Source organism: Eutrigla gurnardus (genome assembly GCF_963514095.1).
Source record: "Eutrigla gurnardus genome assembly, chromosome: 18".
NCBI classification, from domain to species: Eukaryota; Metazoa; Chordata; class Actinopteri; order Perciformes; family Triglidae; genus Eutrigla; species Eutrigla gurnardus.
In genome coordinates, this window is record NC_139929.1 from 13,903,882 (window position 1) to 13,925,620 (window position 21,739).

The window sequence follows — 21,739 nt, forward strand, 5'->3', positions numbered from 1 at the left end:
CGTTGCCCCCATGAGGTGAGGTGAAAAGGACTCAAACGTGGTTCCTCTGGAATTGGCCAAACTCCCTGCAGTCACATAATGAGGCAATAAGGATAAATAGCAAAAAGTGGAAACCAGGACAATGCCTGTTCGCCTGGATCTCAGTCTGAAGCCAGCGGGCCTTGTGGGTGCAGCGCTCACCACATACGGATATTAGAGGAGTCCTTTGTTATCTTAGTGCTCGTAGGTACAACCCTCCGGGGGTCATTGGGAGGGCGGCTGGAGTTCCCAGTACGGGGCCTGTATCTGTCACCTCAGTTTAGGGACTGTTTCATGGCGGCTGACCCAAATCAGTTCCCTGAGGCGATCCCGGGCCTCTCCACAGGACTCCACTGCTGCGGCTAATAGGCTTGAATGGCAAAGTATCCAGACACTGGAACCAAAGCAGCCCTGACAGCTGTCAACCAGGACAAACATCCTCCTGCATGACACACGCACATGCACCATACATGGATGGAGGGGCGTGTGTGTGCTGTGTAAATGTGCCCATTGTATTGTCTGTGTGGTTCCCTCCACTTTGTCCCTTGTTTTGGCACTGCCTATCCACAGCTTTGGTTACAACTCCCCAGCAATTCCAGACAGTATTCAGGCGAGCCGACGCCATGTCAGGAACAATTTGGTGCACCGGCAGCAATCTCTTCCTGTCGGGGAGCTGTCATGGTTGAGAAGTCAACGACACCTACGTGAGTAGCCGGGTTGCCTCGGAGCTGAAAGAGAGGCTTGGTGACATGACCTGATTTCACCCGTTTTACAGGGAAAAAAAAAAAAAGCTGCAGCAGAAGATGGAGGAGTTGCCTGCTGCTCTGCAATATGGAGTAATATCATTCTTACCCGGGGCACAGGGGTTGTGTATGTCACACTGCATATGCTATACAGCTGACGCAGAAGCTCCGTCAACAAGAACGGACACATGGTATCGATGCTGGTGGCTCAGCCGGTCTGTATCAGCAGGATCAGCAAGCTGTCATGCACTAGTGGTGCTCGAGGTTCACCACCAGGTGATGGCAGATGTCTATACTACACACAAAGGACAATGCACATGCTAACATTTCACGGTGGCAAACAAAACTGATCCTAAAGTATGATCCTAGGTATATGGAGACTGGTAACAGAATAAAAGAAAGAAAAAAAAGTTGTTTTGTTCTCCATTTTGGCTCGCCTGCACTGTAAATGTCCTTCAGCGACTCCACTGCTTGACCTCACATGACTCGTTCACTCCAGTGAAAGCTGTTCACCCAGCAGACATTACATTACTCTATATTGTAGGTCTTGGGCAATATCATATCAACACTCTGCTGTCAGAATTCCAATACTCATTACAGACATTTGAACTCTTAAATGGTCAGACTGTGGTACACAACGTTTCATCACATTATATAAAAGCACTTTATAATCATGTGAATAAAGACTGAAGGTTTAATTCCTGATTTGTAAAGGAATTGGCCTAATTAGAGGTCCATTTCCTCTAACATACACAGTATCTTGAGATACTGCAGAACAAAATGTGCAGTGATACTACAGCCATTACTACAGGTTTGATACAGATGATCTTCCACAGCATTGATTCATTGACAATAATCTGCACATAATTCAATATAGCAGAGCCATTTTATATTGTTCATACTTTTACTGATTAAACCACTCTGCACTCAAACTACCAAGGTGCAAGTAAAGGCCTGTGGTTGTGCTTTCAATAGAAAATGCACAAAGGCTTCCCCACTGTGAGGGATTATAACTGCATAAGTGGGAAAGAGGGAGCTGCTGAAAAAGAACAACAGCGCTCAACAAATCTTCCCTGAGTAAGTGAAGTTCAAAAACCAAGAACCTAATAAACAAGCAACAACAGACAATAAATCCAAAGCCCCAGGGGAACATGAAATGGAAAAACTGCTTGCTTCCGCCCACGAACCTCTGAGCAGAGCAGCGGAGGTGAAGATAAATTCCGCTACCACACACTGGGGCTTTCAGGACACAGAGCTGACTCTGGTCCTTACAGGCTAATTACAGCTGACTACAGGAGAGCGTACGTATGTGTGGGCATGTTTCTGTAAGCGTGTTCTTGCGTGAACATGTAGAGGGATGAAGGTTATCCAATTTCATCAGCAGTAACACAAGTTCAAATATATAACCATATGTGTCAGTCAAAAAGATTTCTGAGGAACAGGAGCTGGAGGTTCTGTCAGAAAGGATAAGTGTTGCTTATTGACTTTATTTAGACAACTACACCACATTGAGGACCGTCACGTCCGCTGGAGACGGTTGTGGAAGTAGTTCAATATTAGAGACCAAATTGACTTGCAAGACAAAACATTGATTTAGTTGGATGTGTTGCTAAATGTCTATTTATCAAATGAACATTGAAAGCCCTTATTACGGATATGGAATCTGCTAATCACAACCATTGTTGCCAAGTGCTTCCACCAGAGCAAACCTTTAATTAGACACCATCTTGCTTGGACCACATCTTCAAACTTGGCCTTCATTTTGATTTCAAACTCTACAAAACCTGTGAAATTCCATGACTGCATCCTGTGTGATGATATCGCGTTGACAGACACTGATTTCGTGTTACAGTAGAGGTCTCCAGGAACACATTTGGACGTGATGACAGACTCACAAGGTGGATAACAATAACAGCCACGGAAGGGAATTACCCGAGTACAATAAATTACATCTCAAAAGGTGGAGCTCAGGCTTGGTTATATAACTCATGAGCCGTATGTTTGACCACCAGAGGGCAGCATCTGGATTATGACACATTTATACCCCAATGTAGCCTGTCATGGTATATATCAGGGTATTACTGGTACTGCACATATATAGGTACATTTAAGTATTCCATATATTGTTATGGGATGGCAACTTAGCACCAAAATGTACAGTTCAATTAAAATTCCCACCAAGTCTTTACATTAACACAAACAGAAGATGTATGTATGCCTGATGGCTCTCCCTCCTCCTGCACTTTTATCATTACTTTTATCAAAAATCAAACGAGGCTCTGTGGATCCACTAATATATTAAGAAACTACAGCACTAGACTATGCATTAAACTAAGCTGGAAGGATGCACAGCAGCAAATGTAGAATCAATTGTGTGAATGCAATATTCTGTCTGAGAGATGTTGGTGGGAGACAGCCGACCAGACACAATAGTCTTCGATCCAAGCCAAAATACTCTCTCTCTCTCTCTCACACACACACACACACACACACACACACACACACACACACACACACAGCACAGACAAACAGAGTAATTAGTCTTTGATTTCCCCCGGCAGTGTTCTGGTACCAAGGGGTAGCTGCTGGGACCCTGCTTTAGCCTTGGCTAATTTCACTCACGGCTTGATCCCGACCCAGCACAGGTGCCCACTTGGCACCCAATCGCGGTTGCCATGGCAATGCCAACTTCAGGGGCCAAGAAAATGCCAATTGTCCAAGGAGCTAAACCCCAGGAGCCATGGATGTGGCACTCATTATAAAAAGGCGGCATTAGCACAAATAGAGGACTCGCTCCGGTTCCTACTTACCTTTTCTTTGCTTCCTACAGGTTTTGGGAGAAAACGTTCTGTTATTCTGAGGTCGATATCGCAAAAATAAAAGATTCTGTGCAGCAGGCAGGGTACAGACAATACTGTAGACCACTGTAACTTAGGCTTGAGTGCCTCTTTGTGGTTTACAAGTGTCACTGCAATGCTGATGTAAAACACACTACAATGAACCGCTGATTCAGGTAGTTCAAGCATTGTCCGTTAATGTCCCCTTGGGATTCAACCCCTCAACCTTGCACTCACTGAGCCCACAAGGCAGGCTTGCTTTCCACTCCCATCTGTTAATAGGGAGACACAAAGGGACCTGCTCCTCCAATCACCGCCTCATGTTAGTTATCAAGCTCCCTTTAGACTAAATATCTAACACTAAGCAAGCAGACATGTTGGATGAGGCTCAGTCAAGTGTAAAGGGTTAACGACGTTTGAATTTAGGGGTGAAACAAAACAGTGCAGTTGAAATAAATATATAGTATACAAGAAAAAAGAAAGGATGGGTAGTCACAAGAATAAGACAACAGATAGGAGAGACAGCTTACATTGAAGACATGGTGAGCATCACTTCTATAGGCTGTGATGTGATAATAAGCCGACATTCGCGTGGGATGTGATTAAGTATTGTAGGTTGTCATCCCGTCTGACTCCAGTAAACGAGCCTGCATGTTCCTCTCTTCTCCCGACTGGATACACGAGCTCGATCTGAGCATGAATGCATTACGTCCACTTGTTAACAGATTATTCTGAAGGTGGCAGGCTGGCAGCACACATTCAAAGCACTTAATTACAGGAATCAAGTTCACTTCTGTGTCAGTCGATGAGTTTGTCTTGCGCAAAGACAATAGTCTTGGAGTTACATATACCATTTTAAATGCTAATGCAATTGCACAATTTCACTGCAACGACCATTAAAGTGTAATCTAATTTCATCCAATTGGCCATATCACACCCGTTTCATTTCTTTATTAACTCATTTAAGCAGACCCATATTGTGAACTTCTTACCCCAGGCCATCTCCTAACCAGGAGTCATTTTCATTGCTACATTACCATCTGGTGTGTGGATGAAGTGTCTCTATCACAGCCATTTCAGAGCTATCAGAGAGATTTTTCTTCTCACGCTGAATGCATTTTCAAATGTCTAACCTAAGGCTCTTGAGCGAGATGAAAGTTTACACCTCCTTCACAGGCAATCTTCGCTGACGCTATGAGGTTGTGCCATTTGGCTAGGGGCTCGTTCAGTTCCTTGATAGGCTCGTTGGAAATTATCAGCCGTTTATCTAAAGCTGTTCATGGAAAAGCAGATATGAGGCCGCGGTCTCGACTATCCTCTGAAAAACAGTTGCATATTTCTTGGTATCTGATTGATATGGCTGTGAAATAAACATTGAGGTTCAGAAATCTAATTGGGATCGTCGTCTGAGTCTTGTTTACTTTATTGTGAATTCAATCCTATAATCTGAAGTATCCGCCTTGTATTTGGTGATATGATTATCTTATATTGTATTCATGCTGTATCCCTAAACCTTAACATTAATTTGCTTTGCGATTTATAGTACTTTATAATATGAAACACTGAAGAGTTGTTGCCATTCATACAGTGTGGTGCTATCAGAAATACACCAATACATTCTATATAAGAACCATCCAAATCCATTGCTTGTTCTGCACCTGATGTCATTTCAACACACAACTTCAGAAATGCTCCCGTTGCACCACAAAGTCAGCGAAGCTTTCTGTTCAACATTAGAGAGACGTCATTCTAAGGAGAAGATGGCTCTCTTACCTCAGTTAAGAATACACCCTACAGATCTAGATAATCGAATAGTCAAGCAAAATCATTTTATATAATTAACATGCCTAGATACAAAAAGTGCTTCTCTTCTACAACTTCACAGTTTAGTCCAGCTGGTGGCAGTATTGCACTAGAACGCTAGTAAACCAACTGCCAATAAACATCAAGGAAGCCTTGCGTATGCAACACTACTAACAGATTTACTACAGGCAGCCTTGTGTTCGGACATCGTGAGCAGGTAACTATAAGGTCCTGTGTTTGTGCTCTCTGTCTAATTGCAGCTTTCCAGCCTGCTCAGAGGAATCTCACAACCTCTGTGATCTGAACAAATCAGTCATCAACAAACATCACTTCATCCGAATTATCTTCACCAGGAAATAAATGTAGAGCTCGGCTTCACGCTCCAACCAAACTCGACAGCGAGAGGGAGCTCAATGCAACACAAAACCAAAACTAAAACTAAGCAACTGTATCAACACACTCATATTTCTCATGCATGTGAACTGAAAGTTACATCATCGATATGAATATCTGTGGAGCAGAGACAGACAGGCTGCAGCATGCAGCTCACTGACTGCATCTGATTTACGCCATGATTATCTGATGGCTGAAACGTAGCCAGACAGCTCTCACACGTACCCCAAGCAAGCACACGCACACGCACACGCACACACACACACACACACACACACACACACACACACACACACACACACACACACACACACACAGAGCCTTGGATTTTGCTCCCAACTTTGCAGAAACTTGCAAAGTGTTCCTAGTAAAAACCACAAACATAGCTAGAAACTTGTGTAACTGTGTAAGTGTAAGTGTAGTGTAAGTGTAGTCATGGTCAGACCTGAACTTCAACAGCCACATTAAAAGAAAGTCAGCCTACTATCACCTAATGAATTTATCAAGGATTAAAGGACTTATGTCTCGGAGGATTTAGAAAAACTTGTCCATGCTTTTATCTTCAGCAGGCTCGACTACTGTAACGGTGTAGATTTTGTTACTCAGGGGGCCTGAACCCCGTCTAGTCTGCTTTTAGATGAGCCAGCAGGGGGCAGGACGCCGTAAAGATGTAAACCATGTAATGTCAACTCAGGTCAGAGATCGAGGTCATCCATGGGACCTCGTGGCGCAACGGTAGCGCGTCTGACTCCAGATCAGAAGGTTGCGTGTTCAAATCACGTCGGGGTCAAACCTTTTCTCCTGCACTTACTTCGTGGATGTCTTCTGTTAAACACAACTGTTTGAATGAATTACACAAAGACTCCATGGCTCACATGTGAAGTAATGGAACTTATCTCTTACTCCACTACAGAAACCTTCAGCTTTAACAGCAAGAAATGCAAACAACAATGAACTAGAGAGACGTTATGCTTGAATAAAACTGAATAATACAGTGTTAATGGTTCCTCCCTTTTGGAATGACTATACTTCAGCGTGTTATGGCTAAATGGATTCTTTCTGTTATACTAAGTTATATGGAAACTTTAACACCAGTGAGATTCGTAATGTGGTCACACTGACAACAGGATGGACTGCACACAAAGAATTATAACACAATGAGAATATTAACCTAAAACAGTCCAAAAAAGCCAATGTCAGTTAAAAGATGATCAACTTAGGTTTTAATCACATAAAAGATCATCTATGATATCTATGAGATTTCCAAAAGCAGCAGAGCCACATTAATCTGAGTATCCATAATAAGAAGAAGAAGAAGAAGAAGAAGAAGAAGAAGAAGAAGAAGAAGAAGAAGAAGAAGAAGAAAGAAAAAATTCTATTTATATAGTGCTTTTCTGAACCCAAAGACAGTGTCGTAAAAGGGTTAAATGAACAGGTCTGCTTAACTGTGTTCCTTCCTGTAGAGTAATACAGGGACAGAGGCTGGTGGAAAGAAAGAACTGGACGGACTGGATTTACTACTGACGATTATACATTTACACAAAGAAGCAAACACCCACACACACCAAGATAAAATCATGTGTGTACACACGGAGAGGGCTGCTCCACTGGTGTGAAGTTAATTGAGAGTATTATAACACAAGCGTCGTATTATCTCTGCTTATGTTTGAGGACGACATATGTTGGGTCAGGTTTGTTACAGAGGACTCTCCGCTCCTTTAGAATATCACTATAAAAACATACTGATGAGAGTGATATACAAATAAGCAAAACTCAGCTGTTATTGGTTGTGCTGAAGTTTGGGCATGTGAGATTCTACATCATTAGGATGTAACAAGCTCACACAACCACCAGGGGGAGCAGATATTCACTGCAAGGAATGGAAGATAATGAAAAGGAGAAAATAAGTGTGTGCCAAGTGGTAGCATTTACAGTGCACATATCTTATCTCCTTCCGTGTCTGCTTTTATATTATTACTTTGCTTTTATCTCTATTACAAGGCTGTGTATTTGTGTGTGTAACATTCTGGAGATGCACAGCAAATGTTTGTTGTATGTGCAATGACAATCAAGCATTCTGTTTTTACTAATTTCCAGTCAAGTCTTTAATTAGTTCGTTATTGCTGCCAAAAATAGAATTCCTTCTTTGTGTATTGTGTGTAAAGGACCACGGGAGATGGAGATGGGTGGGGGAGGGGAGAAAGGGAGAAAGGATGTTCCAGACAGCAGGTGCAAAACAGCTGCTTCCACCACTGATGCCACCTGATGCGTAACCATGGCACCTACCGCCTGTTCATTATCAGGTGTGTGCATCCTCTCTCCCATTCGCACGCAGTCTCTCATTAATCTACGAATGCACACACTCGTTGAACTTTAAACCTTGGGTATCAAACGTGGGGGAATGCATTTCTCAACATGAAACGGCATCACGAAAACACACAGTGCTCTTAAGGAGAATGTATACAGATTTCAAAGGATAGTTGTGGCTCCAGGACGGAATCAAAGATATCACTTTCAATTGAAACTCTCATGTTTCATCATCATTTCGAGGAATACGTTATGACGGCCCTGTTAGACATCTTTGAAGTGATGGTGAACCCACATAAATCATCCATATCATCCCCACAGCTGGATACAATCAGCGATACGCAACGATGCCCGTTACATTGTATCTATCCCCAGTCACAAAGACACAAAGAGGGGTTAAAGCTCACTGAAGGCTAGTGACTCAGGTGCAGTCAGCACTGTTCCCATGGGAGGGATACAGTGGGGCTGTTGGTAATAATTGACAGTTGGTGTAGTGGGTGGGGTGAGTGGTGTGATATCATGCTGGCTCTGACAAAGATTTCAGTCACACACTCTTATACCGGAAAATATAGTGATACACAACCTCAAACACACATCAAAGTGGAGCCTTGAATGCAACACAGAACACTACGCTGTATCATTCACCCCTCCCCCTCCCCCCACGTGTATGAAAGCAATGAAGGACTGTCAGTAGGTGGGAATGATTAAAAAGAGAACATGGTGGTGTGCAGTAGTTTAGTGTCCTGTAATGTTTTAGTAATGACGGGCTCGTAAAAGCACACAGGTGTAATCAGAAGCACATGGTTGGGAAACTCTCTGTAGTGCTGCCACGGCGTTGTGAACAAAGGTCCTGACACAACCAAACTAGAGGAAGAAACGGTGGGTGGAAACGAGGAGAGGTGGCAAAACAGGAAATGACAGTTTGGGAAAATAAACAAATACAACATGCAAACACAAACACACACTTTGTTCTCAATTCCACTCACCCTATCTTTGTCATCCACCACATCGCACAGCATGTCATCCAGGTCCAAGATGCCTCCGTCCCCATGTTCCAACCTGTGGACCTGGACCCAGTAGCTGGGCTCCTAGAAGAAGAAAAAAAAACAAGGATTAGCTCTGAAATTAGACCAGCTTTATTTGCACCATATAGACTTATGTAAGTAAAGCCATACAACATGTTAGCAATGCCACGCCAAAAGAATTAGCAGCTTGCGTCCCCTTAAGAATCAGCTGATCCAATCACCACGTGGCTCATATAATGATCCAGTCAGCTGGCTCGCAGGGACTGTGACATGGTTATGGATTGCCATCATGATAGCAGTTATGAAATATTTTTAATCCCCTGCTGAATGGCCTGCAAATAAGCTTATGGCTCATACGTTTCTCCATGTGGGAGTAGGAATGAGAATACGTGTGGTCCCGGCTCATTCATCACTTCTTACAGTCACATTTTAATGCATAAAAAGGTGACAACACTCCTCCCCCCCCGCCCCCGCGCAGATCAAAAACTGTCAGCGCATTTTTTTGCATCCGCTTATGAATGTCATTATGCATACATAATGCATTCAGGTACAGCAAGTAGTGCAGATACATTCCAACGTTATATCAGTCGATCAGACAGAGTGGAATCAATCCATAGAGGGTAAACATAAATAATAAAGTTTTCATCCACAATGATGAAGTGCTGCCTGTTTATAATGGCTGGTGCTCTATAATGACAGTACAGTGTGCTACATGGAGGTGCAGTTCATATACAGAGGCGTAAATGTGTGATTACATTTCCATATATAATATAGTTTGCAAATCCTTTGGAATTTCATTGTTTTCTGAATAAATTTGTCCAAAAAAGGTGATCTGATCATCTAAGTGAAGGGTATTGACAAACATAATGTGTCTAAAATAACACAAAAGGATTCTGATCTTTCATGTCTTTATTGAACAAACACATTCAACATTCAAAATGGCAGTGGACAAAGTAAGTGAACCCTTAGAATCAATTACTGGTTGCCCCCCCTTGGCAACAATAACCTCAACCAGGTGCTCCCTGTAGCTGTGACCTGCACATCATTGAGGAGGAATTTTAGCCCAGTCTATCTGGCAGAACTGCTTTAGTTGTCATATTCTTTGGATGCCTCATGTGTATGGCCCTCTTCAAGTAAATTCTTCAAATTTTGTTTTTCTGAAGCCCATCTGTTGGACTTACTCCGGCGTTTTTGGTCGTTGTCCTGTTGCATCAACCACCTTCTACACAGTTTCAGCTGACAGACAGACATTCTCACATTATCCTGAAGAATTGTCAGTCTGATATACTTGAGAATTCATCTTCCCCTCAATGATTCCAAGCTGACCAGGCCCTGATGCAGCAAAGCAGGACCACTTCATGAAGTTTCCTCCACCATACTTCACAGCTGGGATGATGTTCTCATGATGATATGCTGTGCCCTTTCTACACCATATATAGTGCTGTGTGTTTCTTCCAAATAGTTCAATCTTAGTTTCATCAGTCCACGAAACATTTAGCAAATATCACTGTGGAGTGTCAATGTGCTCTTTTGCAAACTTCAGTTGTGCAGCAATGTTCTTTTTTGGAAGCAGTGGCTTCCTTCGTGGTGTCATGCCGTAGATACCCTGCTTGTTCAATGTTTAACGTATTGCAGACACATGAACAGAGATGTTAGCCAAAGATTTGTAGGCATCACTGGAGCTGGCTGTCATTCAGGGTTGTTTCTTTACCTCATTGATGAGTCTTCGTTGTGCTCTTGGTGTCATTTTGACTGGGAACCCACTTCTTGGTAGAGTAGCAACAGTCCCAAAGTGTCTCCATTTGTAGTTTTTTTTTCCTAACTGCAGACTGCTGAAATAACTTTGTAACCCTTGCCAGCTTTATGTAAATCAACTATTCTAGAGCGTAGATCCTCTGAAAGCTCTTTTTGGCAAGGCATGGCTCACATAAGCGTGTTCTTATTGTGCAGAGCAAACTCCAAAGGTTTGAGGGGTTTTTATTGGTCAAAGTAGCTGTAGTCCACACCTCCAAACTTATCATCTTAACGAGACTCCAGGTGTGCCAAAACCTGACTCCAATTAGCTTTTTTGAGGTCATTAACTCAACGGTTCACATACTTTTTCCACAAGCACTACAAGTTTTTTTGGTTGTTCTCAATATATAGACATGAAAGTTAAAAAAAATGTCATGTTATTATTATTTCAGACACATTATGTTTGTAAATACCCTTGACTTAGATACAGATCAGATCACATTTTATTTATTTATTGACAAATCTATTCAGAAAACCATGAAATTCAAAAATGTTCACATACTTTTTATTGCTACTATATATATAGGATTTAAAAAAGTATGGATGTTTGAAATTTTGTGAACACTGTAAACAGAATACAGAATATCTAATTCAATACAGAATATCTAATTCATCTATGAATTGGATGTTTGATGTTCTGAAATAAAAAGTCAAAAGTAAATAAAAGCTTCTCATTATCTCCTTTTGCCCTTTTCCTCCTCCCAAATCTCCCTGAGTCAGACTGGAGGCTAAAGAGAAACCACTCAGCTCGGTGACTATCCTTCCTCCTTCACCATGTTAGGAAAGAAACTCCTCGCTCTTTTGTCTGCGTTTTGTTCTCACTCCATTTCCCTCCCTCTGTCTCTCCTCCTCCAAAACTGAGCTGTCTTCGGGTCTGTGGTTAAATGCCTTCATGCACGGCTCTGTTGTACTGAACTCAAATGCGGTTCCCCGGGCAAAATAGTCCAAATCATGAGGGGAATAACTGTGTGGTATTTCTTTCCTTCTGAGGCTATTAGGAAGGAAAAGATGGCACGTTCATCAGCGAAGCTCCAAAAGACAAGATACAAAACCTGAACCTGAGATTTATTTAGTTCCTGCATCAGTTAGGGCCTCTCAAAGAAGAATGAAATACACACCACAATACCACCACCATGTATAACATGCTACTGGCATCAGAAGGAGGAAGACACAACAACAACAAAATCCACCATCTCTGGAAGCCATTATAAACCTCAAACTGACCCTGAGCATTAATCAGGGGGAAGAAATTACAGTGTTCAAATGTTGAAACGCCTCATGTCCGTTTGGCATGCTCCTCATCCAGACTTGTTCCTCGCATGGATTATGAGGAACAAATATGATTCTGAGAGAACACAGCCGCCATAAATTAATCCAAGAAACACGGTCGGGATGGAAGGAAAGCATTTGACCGCTTTGAGACGTTGTAGGGAGCTTTACACCAGCGGTGCTTTGCCTCCACGAAGCCAAGGACGAGCAGTTCAAGGCCTCTTCATCACGAGAGTATTAGCAGAGAATCCATCACTAGCTGGGATTGGGGTGGATTTTGTGTTGTAAGGGTCATCTCTGAATGATTTGGTGTAAAAGCCAAAGTCTTAACTCAAACACACTCGGCTGTTTCCCTGGTGGATACTTGTAAGTATTAGTAAGACCTCCTATGAAGATGCAGCTGCTCATGTCAGCCATTGATTTCACAAAGAACTCACAGGTCTAAATCCCCGTTTGTCCTTCTTCTTAGTACCATTCATTGTTTCTCTATCCTGAAGACCCATGCTACTATTGAGGTAGATCCTATTGAAAGAAGCTGTGATCGGATTCATTTGTAGTGGAATTAAAGCAACTTTAAATCTAGCGCATGCTCGCTAACATGGAAAATCTGACGGTGCAACGTAATGTGAGATGAACTTTCATGACATCTATCACATTGAAACACACATGGACTCGATCATAAACACGCGTATTAAGGAAGCCAGGAGAAATGGACTGAAGAGAAACAGACGGAGCGAATCAATCCAACAAAGTGTGCACTGTGACACAGTCACAGCTTAATGTGCTGTACAGTAACAGCAGTTACTGCTACTAAAGATTTGGTCCTGTATGGTCATGTCACTATTATCTTAAACATATCCAGTACAGCTTTGATAGAAACTCTGAGCCATGTATGTGTGGGGTTGGATGAAAAGACAAGGGGTAAAATGTAAGGACAGCACCTATGTGACCACCTTGAGTATGGAAATGCATGATCTGGTTACATGAGTAGCAAAAATGTTGCTCCTTCTGCAGCAGAAGAACATTTAACGTACATGAAATAAAGTGACCTGACGGCTTTGGTCACAGAATCATTCCTGCTCTGTTGGCACTCATCAGATCTACAGGCTGAAGGATGTTTGCATTGGGCAAAGCAGATATGAGCAGATATGCAGGGTGTGCTAATTTCTATTGTCTGTGCCCCAGTAACCTGTTTAGTCACCAGTGAACTACTCATTCATTCACACATTGTGTGAGTGACACACCACCACCCGAGTCTGATCAGGTATCCTGTTATCTGATTCATTCCTCCTGTAGAAGATGAGGGATAACAGAGATGTAGTTGTTGTGTCTTACACACACACACACACACACACACACACCACACACACACACACAAACACAATAGCTCTCTTCACCCCATTATCTGTGTCTTTGTACCGGAGTGAGTTGCCTGTTTCTGTCAAAGACCACACAAAGACTGGTGCCCTGGAGGAAAGTGGGGGAGGGAGGAGGGTGTGAGAAAGTGTGTGTGTGTGTGTGAGAATGTGTGTGTGTGTGTGTGTGTGTGTGTGTGTGTGTGTGTGTGTGTGTGTGTGTGTGTGTGTGTGTGTGTGTGTGTGTGTGTGAAAAAGAGAGAACATGTGCCTGTGTGCGTTTTGTGATTGCTCTATTAGTCCCTGCAAGTGTGACCGTTCCCACGGGGGAATATTGGCAGCTAGCTGTGCTTCTCAAATGTCCAGGACCTCGTGGCGCAACGGTAGCGCGTCTGACTCCAGATCAGAAGGTTGCGTGTTCAAATCACGTCGGGGTCAGCTGCCTTTTAAAGGCGGACAGAGCTAGCCTGTCTGCTGCTATGCAGTCCAGGTGACAACAACAAGCTTGGAAAGTGGAGTTGATTGACACATTCATTAATGAAGGCGACAGAGAGACACCACTGACTGGGTGGCAGATACGTTTGCCGTCAGTTAGCTTTCGGGAATGTCAAGCATTTGGAGATGATCCCGTAAAGGGAGAAAAGCCACCAGCGGTAGTTTACAGGACTGATGGAATCTTCTACAGATGGCATCAACAAGCTCTGCTAGGTAAACAGAGAAAGTGGCAGATATGTGACAAGTATGCAAGGTGACAGGATAAGAACAATTCTGTGTGAATACGTGTATCACTGTTTTAAAAGTGCATATTAAAATACCCAAATAAGCATGTTTCATTTAATTCAGAGTTACAGTTTTATCTGAAGGTTCTTTGGCCCGATGTCTCCCACGGGCAACAACTTATTTAAGGAGATCTGTCAAAACAAAGGCCAAAGAATGTTTTGCATGAGTTGAAACAGATTAAGAAAACTTGCTTATTTGAGCAGAAAGACAATACAAGTCAAAGAGCCTAGAAGTCTTAAACCAGCTAACTAATGATGTCATCTGGCCATGAAACCCCCCTAAATATAAAGCAAATATTTGGGCATATTGGGCAGTCAAATAAATGCAGCCAGCCAAGTGGGGCAGATGCACGATTGTGTATTTGGAGTAGAGGTTCATACTGGTGTATGAGGACGGAGTAATCAAGGTTCAATCCCCACTTTGGGCAGCTCTTTAGAAAGAGAACTTCACAGAGTTCTTTGTTTCATTTCATTGCTGCTGATTTTTTTCTGTATTTTACAGATTAGTCATCAGGGGAAAAAAAACATTTCAACCCCTCAAAGCTTTATGTTTTGATATTGTTTTAGACTTGCTGTGAACCTGAAAAAACGGAAGGCGTGCGCATCGCATCCTGGGTTGTTTTTCCCCTGAGCATTGTCTGGTAGGCCGCTCGGTAATGTTTGTTTGCTTTCCGCATAGGGATGTCTGGCCTCTCACGCATGTAATGGTTTACAGGAAAACGGGTATTTTGTGTTTGACGTTGAAAACAAAATGTTATAAAGCTGCACTGGTTCTTAACCTTGAATAGTTTGCATGTTATTAGAAACTAGAAACTAGATTTTAGATCCATATGGTTTTACATTTTTAATGTATATGTCGATGGTTAAATGCACTTAAGCTCCAGTTGTATAATGAAATAGACTGACACTCAAGTAAATGTTTGAGATGGACTGTAATTGTGACTTTGAATACTGGTGCAATCTGGATGACGAAGTGAACGCCCGTGTTTTCACTGCTGCTGAATTTTTGCTGTATTTTACAGATTGTACTTTGGGCCTGTGATGCCAGCCTTGGTAAGCGTAACATAGAGACTAACCTTAATTTAAACACTGCGTTTAAATAGTTCATAATATTAAACTATAGTTTAATATTATGAACTTCTAATGGAGTGGCATTAGAAGTATACTTCTAATGCCACTCCATGTAAAAATCTAAGCGCCACCAAAACCTCACAGAAATCTTTAGAGAGGACTGCACATTCTCCAGACTTTCACCGCCCGAGCAAAGCTTAGGCACCACTATTGAGCTTTGACCTCGGAGGCCTGAGATCAGACCTCCCTGTGAATCATCAGTCCAAGCCAGTAGTTCCCCTCTCAGCCTCCCACTCTTAAGAGTTTGCATTCTGCAGCACAATAACAGCTGTGATTTATGGAGTGTATATTCTCCCCTGTGAGTCATAAACACTAGTGTCACGAACGCGTTCTGCCTCTCGCGCACACGCCTCCCCGGCTTCTTGTCTTTGCCCAAACATTCACTGTTGCCATCGGGCGAAAGTAAAACAGGAGATATAGGACGGTAGCAGGCTACTTCTTCAACTACTACAAGGCCACATGTAGTGCAGCTTACATGTTCTATATCTGTGTGGGAAACACACAAAAAAACTATTCATAGGTGCCTCACATCTTAAATCAATGGTCCAAAGAAAAAAACTGAAGAATAAGGATTGTGATAAGTAATCAAAGCTATAAAGAGATATACACACATACTGTCTCTCTGTAGTTAATTCTCAATCAGCCACGTTTACTGATGATTTTGAAAGCCTTCTTAGTATGCGGCAGAGATTTCCTCTCATGCATACAAATAGATTCACAGCCTTTGTCTTCTAGTCCCTAGTTCTAATCAACCCAACAGACGAGTTGGAAAGTTCATATTCTATGTAGGCGGTGAAACAAACTTTTGTCTCTCGTGGATTATCCAGTCTAGTTTAAAGCACCAGGTTTGTTTTCCCTCACCAAAATAGACAGCACCTCCCTTCGGGGCCTAACAATTGCTTCCAAGTGGAAACTGGCAGTCCCAAACTGTGGGCGAAGTACAGTCCTTCTAGACAGACCGTAATGGGCTACTATCCTGATGAAAGCCTCACACTGGTACTCCTCTGAGACAAAGTCACCTCCAGGGTCTCTCCATTATTGATGTCCTGTCTGCCCAAAGCAACCTGCGGGGAACACTGAGAGAAATATGACACCTCGCTACTCACACACACACACACACACACACACACACACACACACACACACACACAGCACTGCAGCCCTCCTGCATGTTATTATAGGAGCACGTCCATAGCTTGATGCACAGAAACAATACTGGAGGCTCAGGATCTACATTTAAAGGCCATAAAGAACTTTCCTTTTCCAGTAATTGAGAAAAAAGATTTAACGCGTCGTAAGGAGCTGCAGACACTGACATTGGATATGCATAAAATGTTACAATTTTGTGTCTGAGAGAAAAAGAATCTCCTCTTAACCTAAATCTACATATTAAATATAATTGCCCCACGTATTTGCATTCTGTAGTTTATTGAGAATTATTTGTTTCTCCACAATTGCTCCATTTAATGATGAGCCATGCTTTGCTTTTAACACATTGATACTTTTCCACAACTAAGACAGATTATTCCACCAAGTATTACATCCAGTTTAATCTATTTGCATCACTAATTACCTGGATTTCACATCGGATAAATCAACTCACAGCTTCTATTTTACCATTAAGTCCAATGCGCGTATCAGAAACATCATCTATCAGTTGACTGTCCACAGCTGGACTTCAATACAGTTTTGGAAGTAAGCACACAGGACCGCCAACCTTGACAAGTCTACAACATTTTGCTCGCTGCTCTCAAAAATAGCCCAACTCCAAACTCACAAAGTCCCAGACTTCCCGGCTCTTTCACTCCTTGTCACTATTCCAATAAACAACAATACTTTGTGATGAATCATTCAGCTCATGTAACAATCCAGATGAATGTACAGTATGGGGGTTAGTGGCTCCGTTACATGAAACAACATCTACAAAGTGCTCAAAAAGCCTCAATGAAGTTTGTTAATGAAGCATTCCTCTCCAATAACTCCATAAGTTTCCCACACAACTGGAACAAATGTTGATTTGTACTGAGAAATATAATTTTAATAACACAGTCTACTACAAGATTCATGGCTTTGTAAGATGGGTAGGATTGCAGCACATGTGAAAGGCTAAAAGAGATATATGTATATTTCTTTTGGCCACCAGTTAACATTCCCCCACTGGAGTGGTAGTATTAGTGCCAGAGAGGTTAGTAAAGGATCAAGCTGGTAATACAGGCCTATCAAACATCGAGCCAAATCCTGCAGCTTCTGAACACAGAGACCTCCAAACGTATGCCACACCTACACACACTGAGCCAGAGCAGAGACTGTTATCAACTCTCTGGAGGCTCACGCTGCTGTGAAGGGAAGAAAGGCAGAGAGCCAGACAAAATATCCCTATGCCACTATAAGTCAAAGGCTCAGCCATTCTTTCCAAAAATTATTTTCCAAGCTTTCTTATTTGGGATGAGTTGTATGCTTGGATCGACCTCTGTAGTCGCCTCCCCTGCTGTGTGGTCGGCTGCTTGGATGTTTCTGCTAGTAGTTGGAGTTTTCAGTTCCTAAACCTTGTTTCTGCAGAACTACACCTGCATATCACATGATAAGTACGTGGAAGGCTGAGCATCTGCTCTGGATAAAGGAACAGGTCAGACCGCTTTTCATGTGTGTGTGTGTGTGTGTGTGTGTGTGTGTGTGTGTGTGTGTGTGTGTGTGTGTGTGTGTGTGTGTGTGTGTGTGTGTGTGTGTGCAGGCCAGACATGGTGCCTCACAGCTCAGCATGAGCTGGAGCTGCTGCTGCGATGAAGGTATCACTAAAATTAAAACAGACATTATCACATGAGGATCTCATTGAGCAGCTTCATAATGATACATCATTAAGCCAATTAAAGAGAAAACCTTCAGACAGGATGTGCCGGTGATTAAGAGGCGGCACAGAGTTTGTTGTTTGACAGAAAATGTGAGGGCTAACATCAGTTAGTGGATTTTTTTTTATTTTAAAGCAGGTTATTTAAACATGGTATGATCTTCATAATGGTCCTGAAATAACCACATTAGGGAGCTTATGATTATATGTTTTATATGCATAACTTAATAAATAACCAAAATGAAGGTTACTGTAGTCATGCATAATTGACATAAATCTAAGCTCAGTCTGTGAACTGTGAAAGCTTTATCGTAGGCTACTGGACTTTTGCAAAACCTGAAGCAAGTCCATCGAGCAGCTTGCATGTTGGCTTGCATCCCAAAGTCACATTTTTATTAGCATGTTTATTAGGGGTCTGTCTGGAGTGCCGGATAGGTAGCTTGTTTGGGCAGCCAGCCAGTTCCATCCCATTTGAGACAAGTGGTCATTAGCAACAGCGGGAAGGCTTTACTCATGCACATGCATTTACTGTCATGGGCATCAAAGACTTCCGGGAATATGGGACATGCAATGCAACATGCATGATTTGGCAACGTGGGTGCACTGAAGAGAAAACCACGTCTAATGTTTATGCAATTATAAGCATGAATGCATTTGCCACCATAAAGCTAAAATATAGAATTGAGATAACATATATTATACCCCTGTTTTGATGGACATCCCCTGTGGGAAAACAAATGGTTTTAAGATAAATTGCTTTGTAATGATATGGCTAAATGGCTTGCTAATGCCTGAGCATTGAGCAGGTAAGCACTACCAGGCAACAAGGGTCTGTAAGAAGTGTCATTATCCTGTCTCAGTCACCCCACCAAAGTGTCCTCAGCAAGACACAGAGACCACTAATAGCACAGATGGCCCTCACCTGCACGAAACAGATTTTTTTTTTCTAAAAGGGGGTTGATGAAGACTGTCATTAACAAATGCTTATCAGAAATCAACCAAGAGAAACAGAGGGTGAGGGTGTCAGGTTACTGAAAGGACATTTAAGGCTCAGACCCTGAGGGAGACGTCCCATCCAGGCCATCTGCTCAGCCTGGGACTGGCAAGAGGAACGGTCAGATTTGTTGCAGATGTGAAATAATGTGTATTTTATGATGGACAATGTAAAGAACCATTGACACCGTCATTACCAACGTCTCTACCAACTCAACATCTATATCAAAACAAGACGAGAACAATGATTGAATATGTGACACTTTAAAGTTATTGTTATTCAGAGCATTTCACGATTTAGCTTAACATTTGTACTCAAACAATGTTTAGCATTGGCTAAAACATAATGCAAATGTCATTAAAAGTCCGCGTAGACTTCAGAAAACGACGGCTAGAGCACTGTGAGACTCTTTGTCTACTTATAGAAGCAGCAGTCAGCACAATTTCGGCACACTTTTGTTTATTATTTCATAAGCACAGAGGTTATGCTTGCCAGATGGGACTTCAAGACGAGCCAAGAAAAACACAGAGCACAGGGTGAGTCACCAACAGACAACCCGTAGTGGAGATGTCATGAGACACACAGCTCTTTCACAAACTGCAGATGTGGAAGAAGAGTGAGAGGGGGGTAAAAACAGTGTTTTCTAGGATTTGTGTGTGTGTGTGTGTGTGTGTGTGTGTGACAAGAGTAAACATCAGTCAGTCAGGAAATGAGGCAGCTCACTCTGTCATCGTATCTGTGGACGGTGAGAACGCAGCATGGATGGTTTTGGGAGGTAAGACATGAGAGGAAGTGTGTTTATCTGACTGATCTTTTGCCAGGGGAAAGAGAAATGTAATTTTATTGTTTAGACACACTTTAAAAGTCTTTTACATCACACCCCCAGTCATATTGTACACCAGAAATAAATAAATAAATAAATAATGTCTTTATATTTGTATATCAAAATCTAATGTTTTATTCTTCCTTGGAAACAAACTATGATGTGTGCTAACATCAGCTAGTGCCTACCAATTTCAACCAATAATATCATGGCATCAATCCATCAATCAATCTGCAACTTCAGCTCTGCACAGAGCCAGAGAGGTGGTGAGCTCATCTTTTCCTCCCAAAGTTAAGTCCCACCTGCTTATCCTGTTTAACACGTCACCATACGGAGGATAGATACGCTAGAAATGCCGTTTCAATGTCAAAGATCAATGACACGTTTACTCAGGTACAGGTATTTACCCTAAAGTGTACACTGTCAACTTTAGGGTTTAAATATGTTTATTTGTGATTTAGGACGGCGATTATTAAATGTGACGTCACAGAACATCTTTAGTCCAGGAATCCTGACATGGCATGAGGAGTGTGCTGGTCACGGTTTGTGAAGGAGCAACAAACCGTGACCATGAAACCCTCTTACACACTTTACACAAGAGCACACACCCCACACTTCACACGGAAGGAAGGCTCAGTTAATTGAGAGAGAACGTGTGTGTCTGTGTGTGTGTGTGTGTGTGTGTGTGTGTGTGTGTGTGTGTGTGTGTGTGGGTCCCAGTAGGCTCAAGAACGACATATGTAGAGCAGACATTGAGGTCTCAGGAGTGGAAAGGCCAGCAAAAGGGAGTGGCTTTGTTTGGTCTTACATGTTGAGACGGTGCACCATGCTCCCCACATCTGTACTGCAACTGCTCAGCACAAAACAAGCTCACGCCGTACTCTAAAAGCACTTTCACACAAACACACACACACATACACACACACACACAGCAGGTGCATCCTTGTGTTCTTTTAACAACCAGAGAGGCTCATGTGTCCACTTCAGTGTCTAACGAGGCGTGAGACCAGACACAATGCAACACGTCCGAAGACACACATTTCCAGACTTAACGCTGCAGTATTTGAATAATAATGACCAGCAGCAGCAAACTGAGTTAAGTCTTAGGAAGTGTGAGCCGAAGTGGTCCATCACAACCAACCCTCCCACTGCCCCACTTATAATGTAGATAGAAACACATGCAATGTCTAAAAGTATTGATAATATAGTTATAGTATTTCAAATGTGCATTGCTTACATTAGGGTTAGTGTAGAAACAATAAAACAACAACAATCTAAAATCTACACACAGCCTATTGTTTATTTACCACCTTGTTCATCCATTCACACCTTATGATTCTGGTTGTTCTGGTTATCTGATGACAGCATGCTGTAATTAATTTGTTAGTCAACTCAGTCTCAAGTTATGCAGCTCAGACACAACCTTGACATGTCAGACATGTTCACACCATGGACACACACACACACACACACACACACACATACAGATACACAGCAGAGCCTATCAGGTCCACATGGCAGGCCTTATCTAGTTCACCAGAGTCCTCGGCATATGTATTAGTTCCCTAAATGCGAACAGTCGAGGACTTTAAAATCTCTGACCCTGACGTGATTTGAACACGC

The 21,739-nt window shown here is 42.4% G+C and overlaps 1 protein-coding gene across 6 annotated transcripts in view; it reads right to left on the reverse strand.

Annotated features, from left to right (window-relative positions):
• LOC311029107 (partitioning defective 3 homolog) overlaps nt 1–21,739 on the reverse strand; it is a 316,803-nt gene that overhangs the window by 274,366 nt on the left and 20,698 nt on the right. For all 6 annotated transcript variants that reach the window (XM_084034041.1, XM_084034046.1, XM_084034045.1 and 3 more), the window contains exon 2: nt 9,088–9,189. In XM_084034041.1, the coding sequence (XP_083890167.1) occupies nt 9,088–9,189 (102 nt within the window). The remainder of the gene's footprint in view (nt 1–9,087; nt 9,190–21,739) is intronic.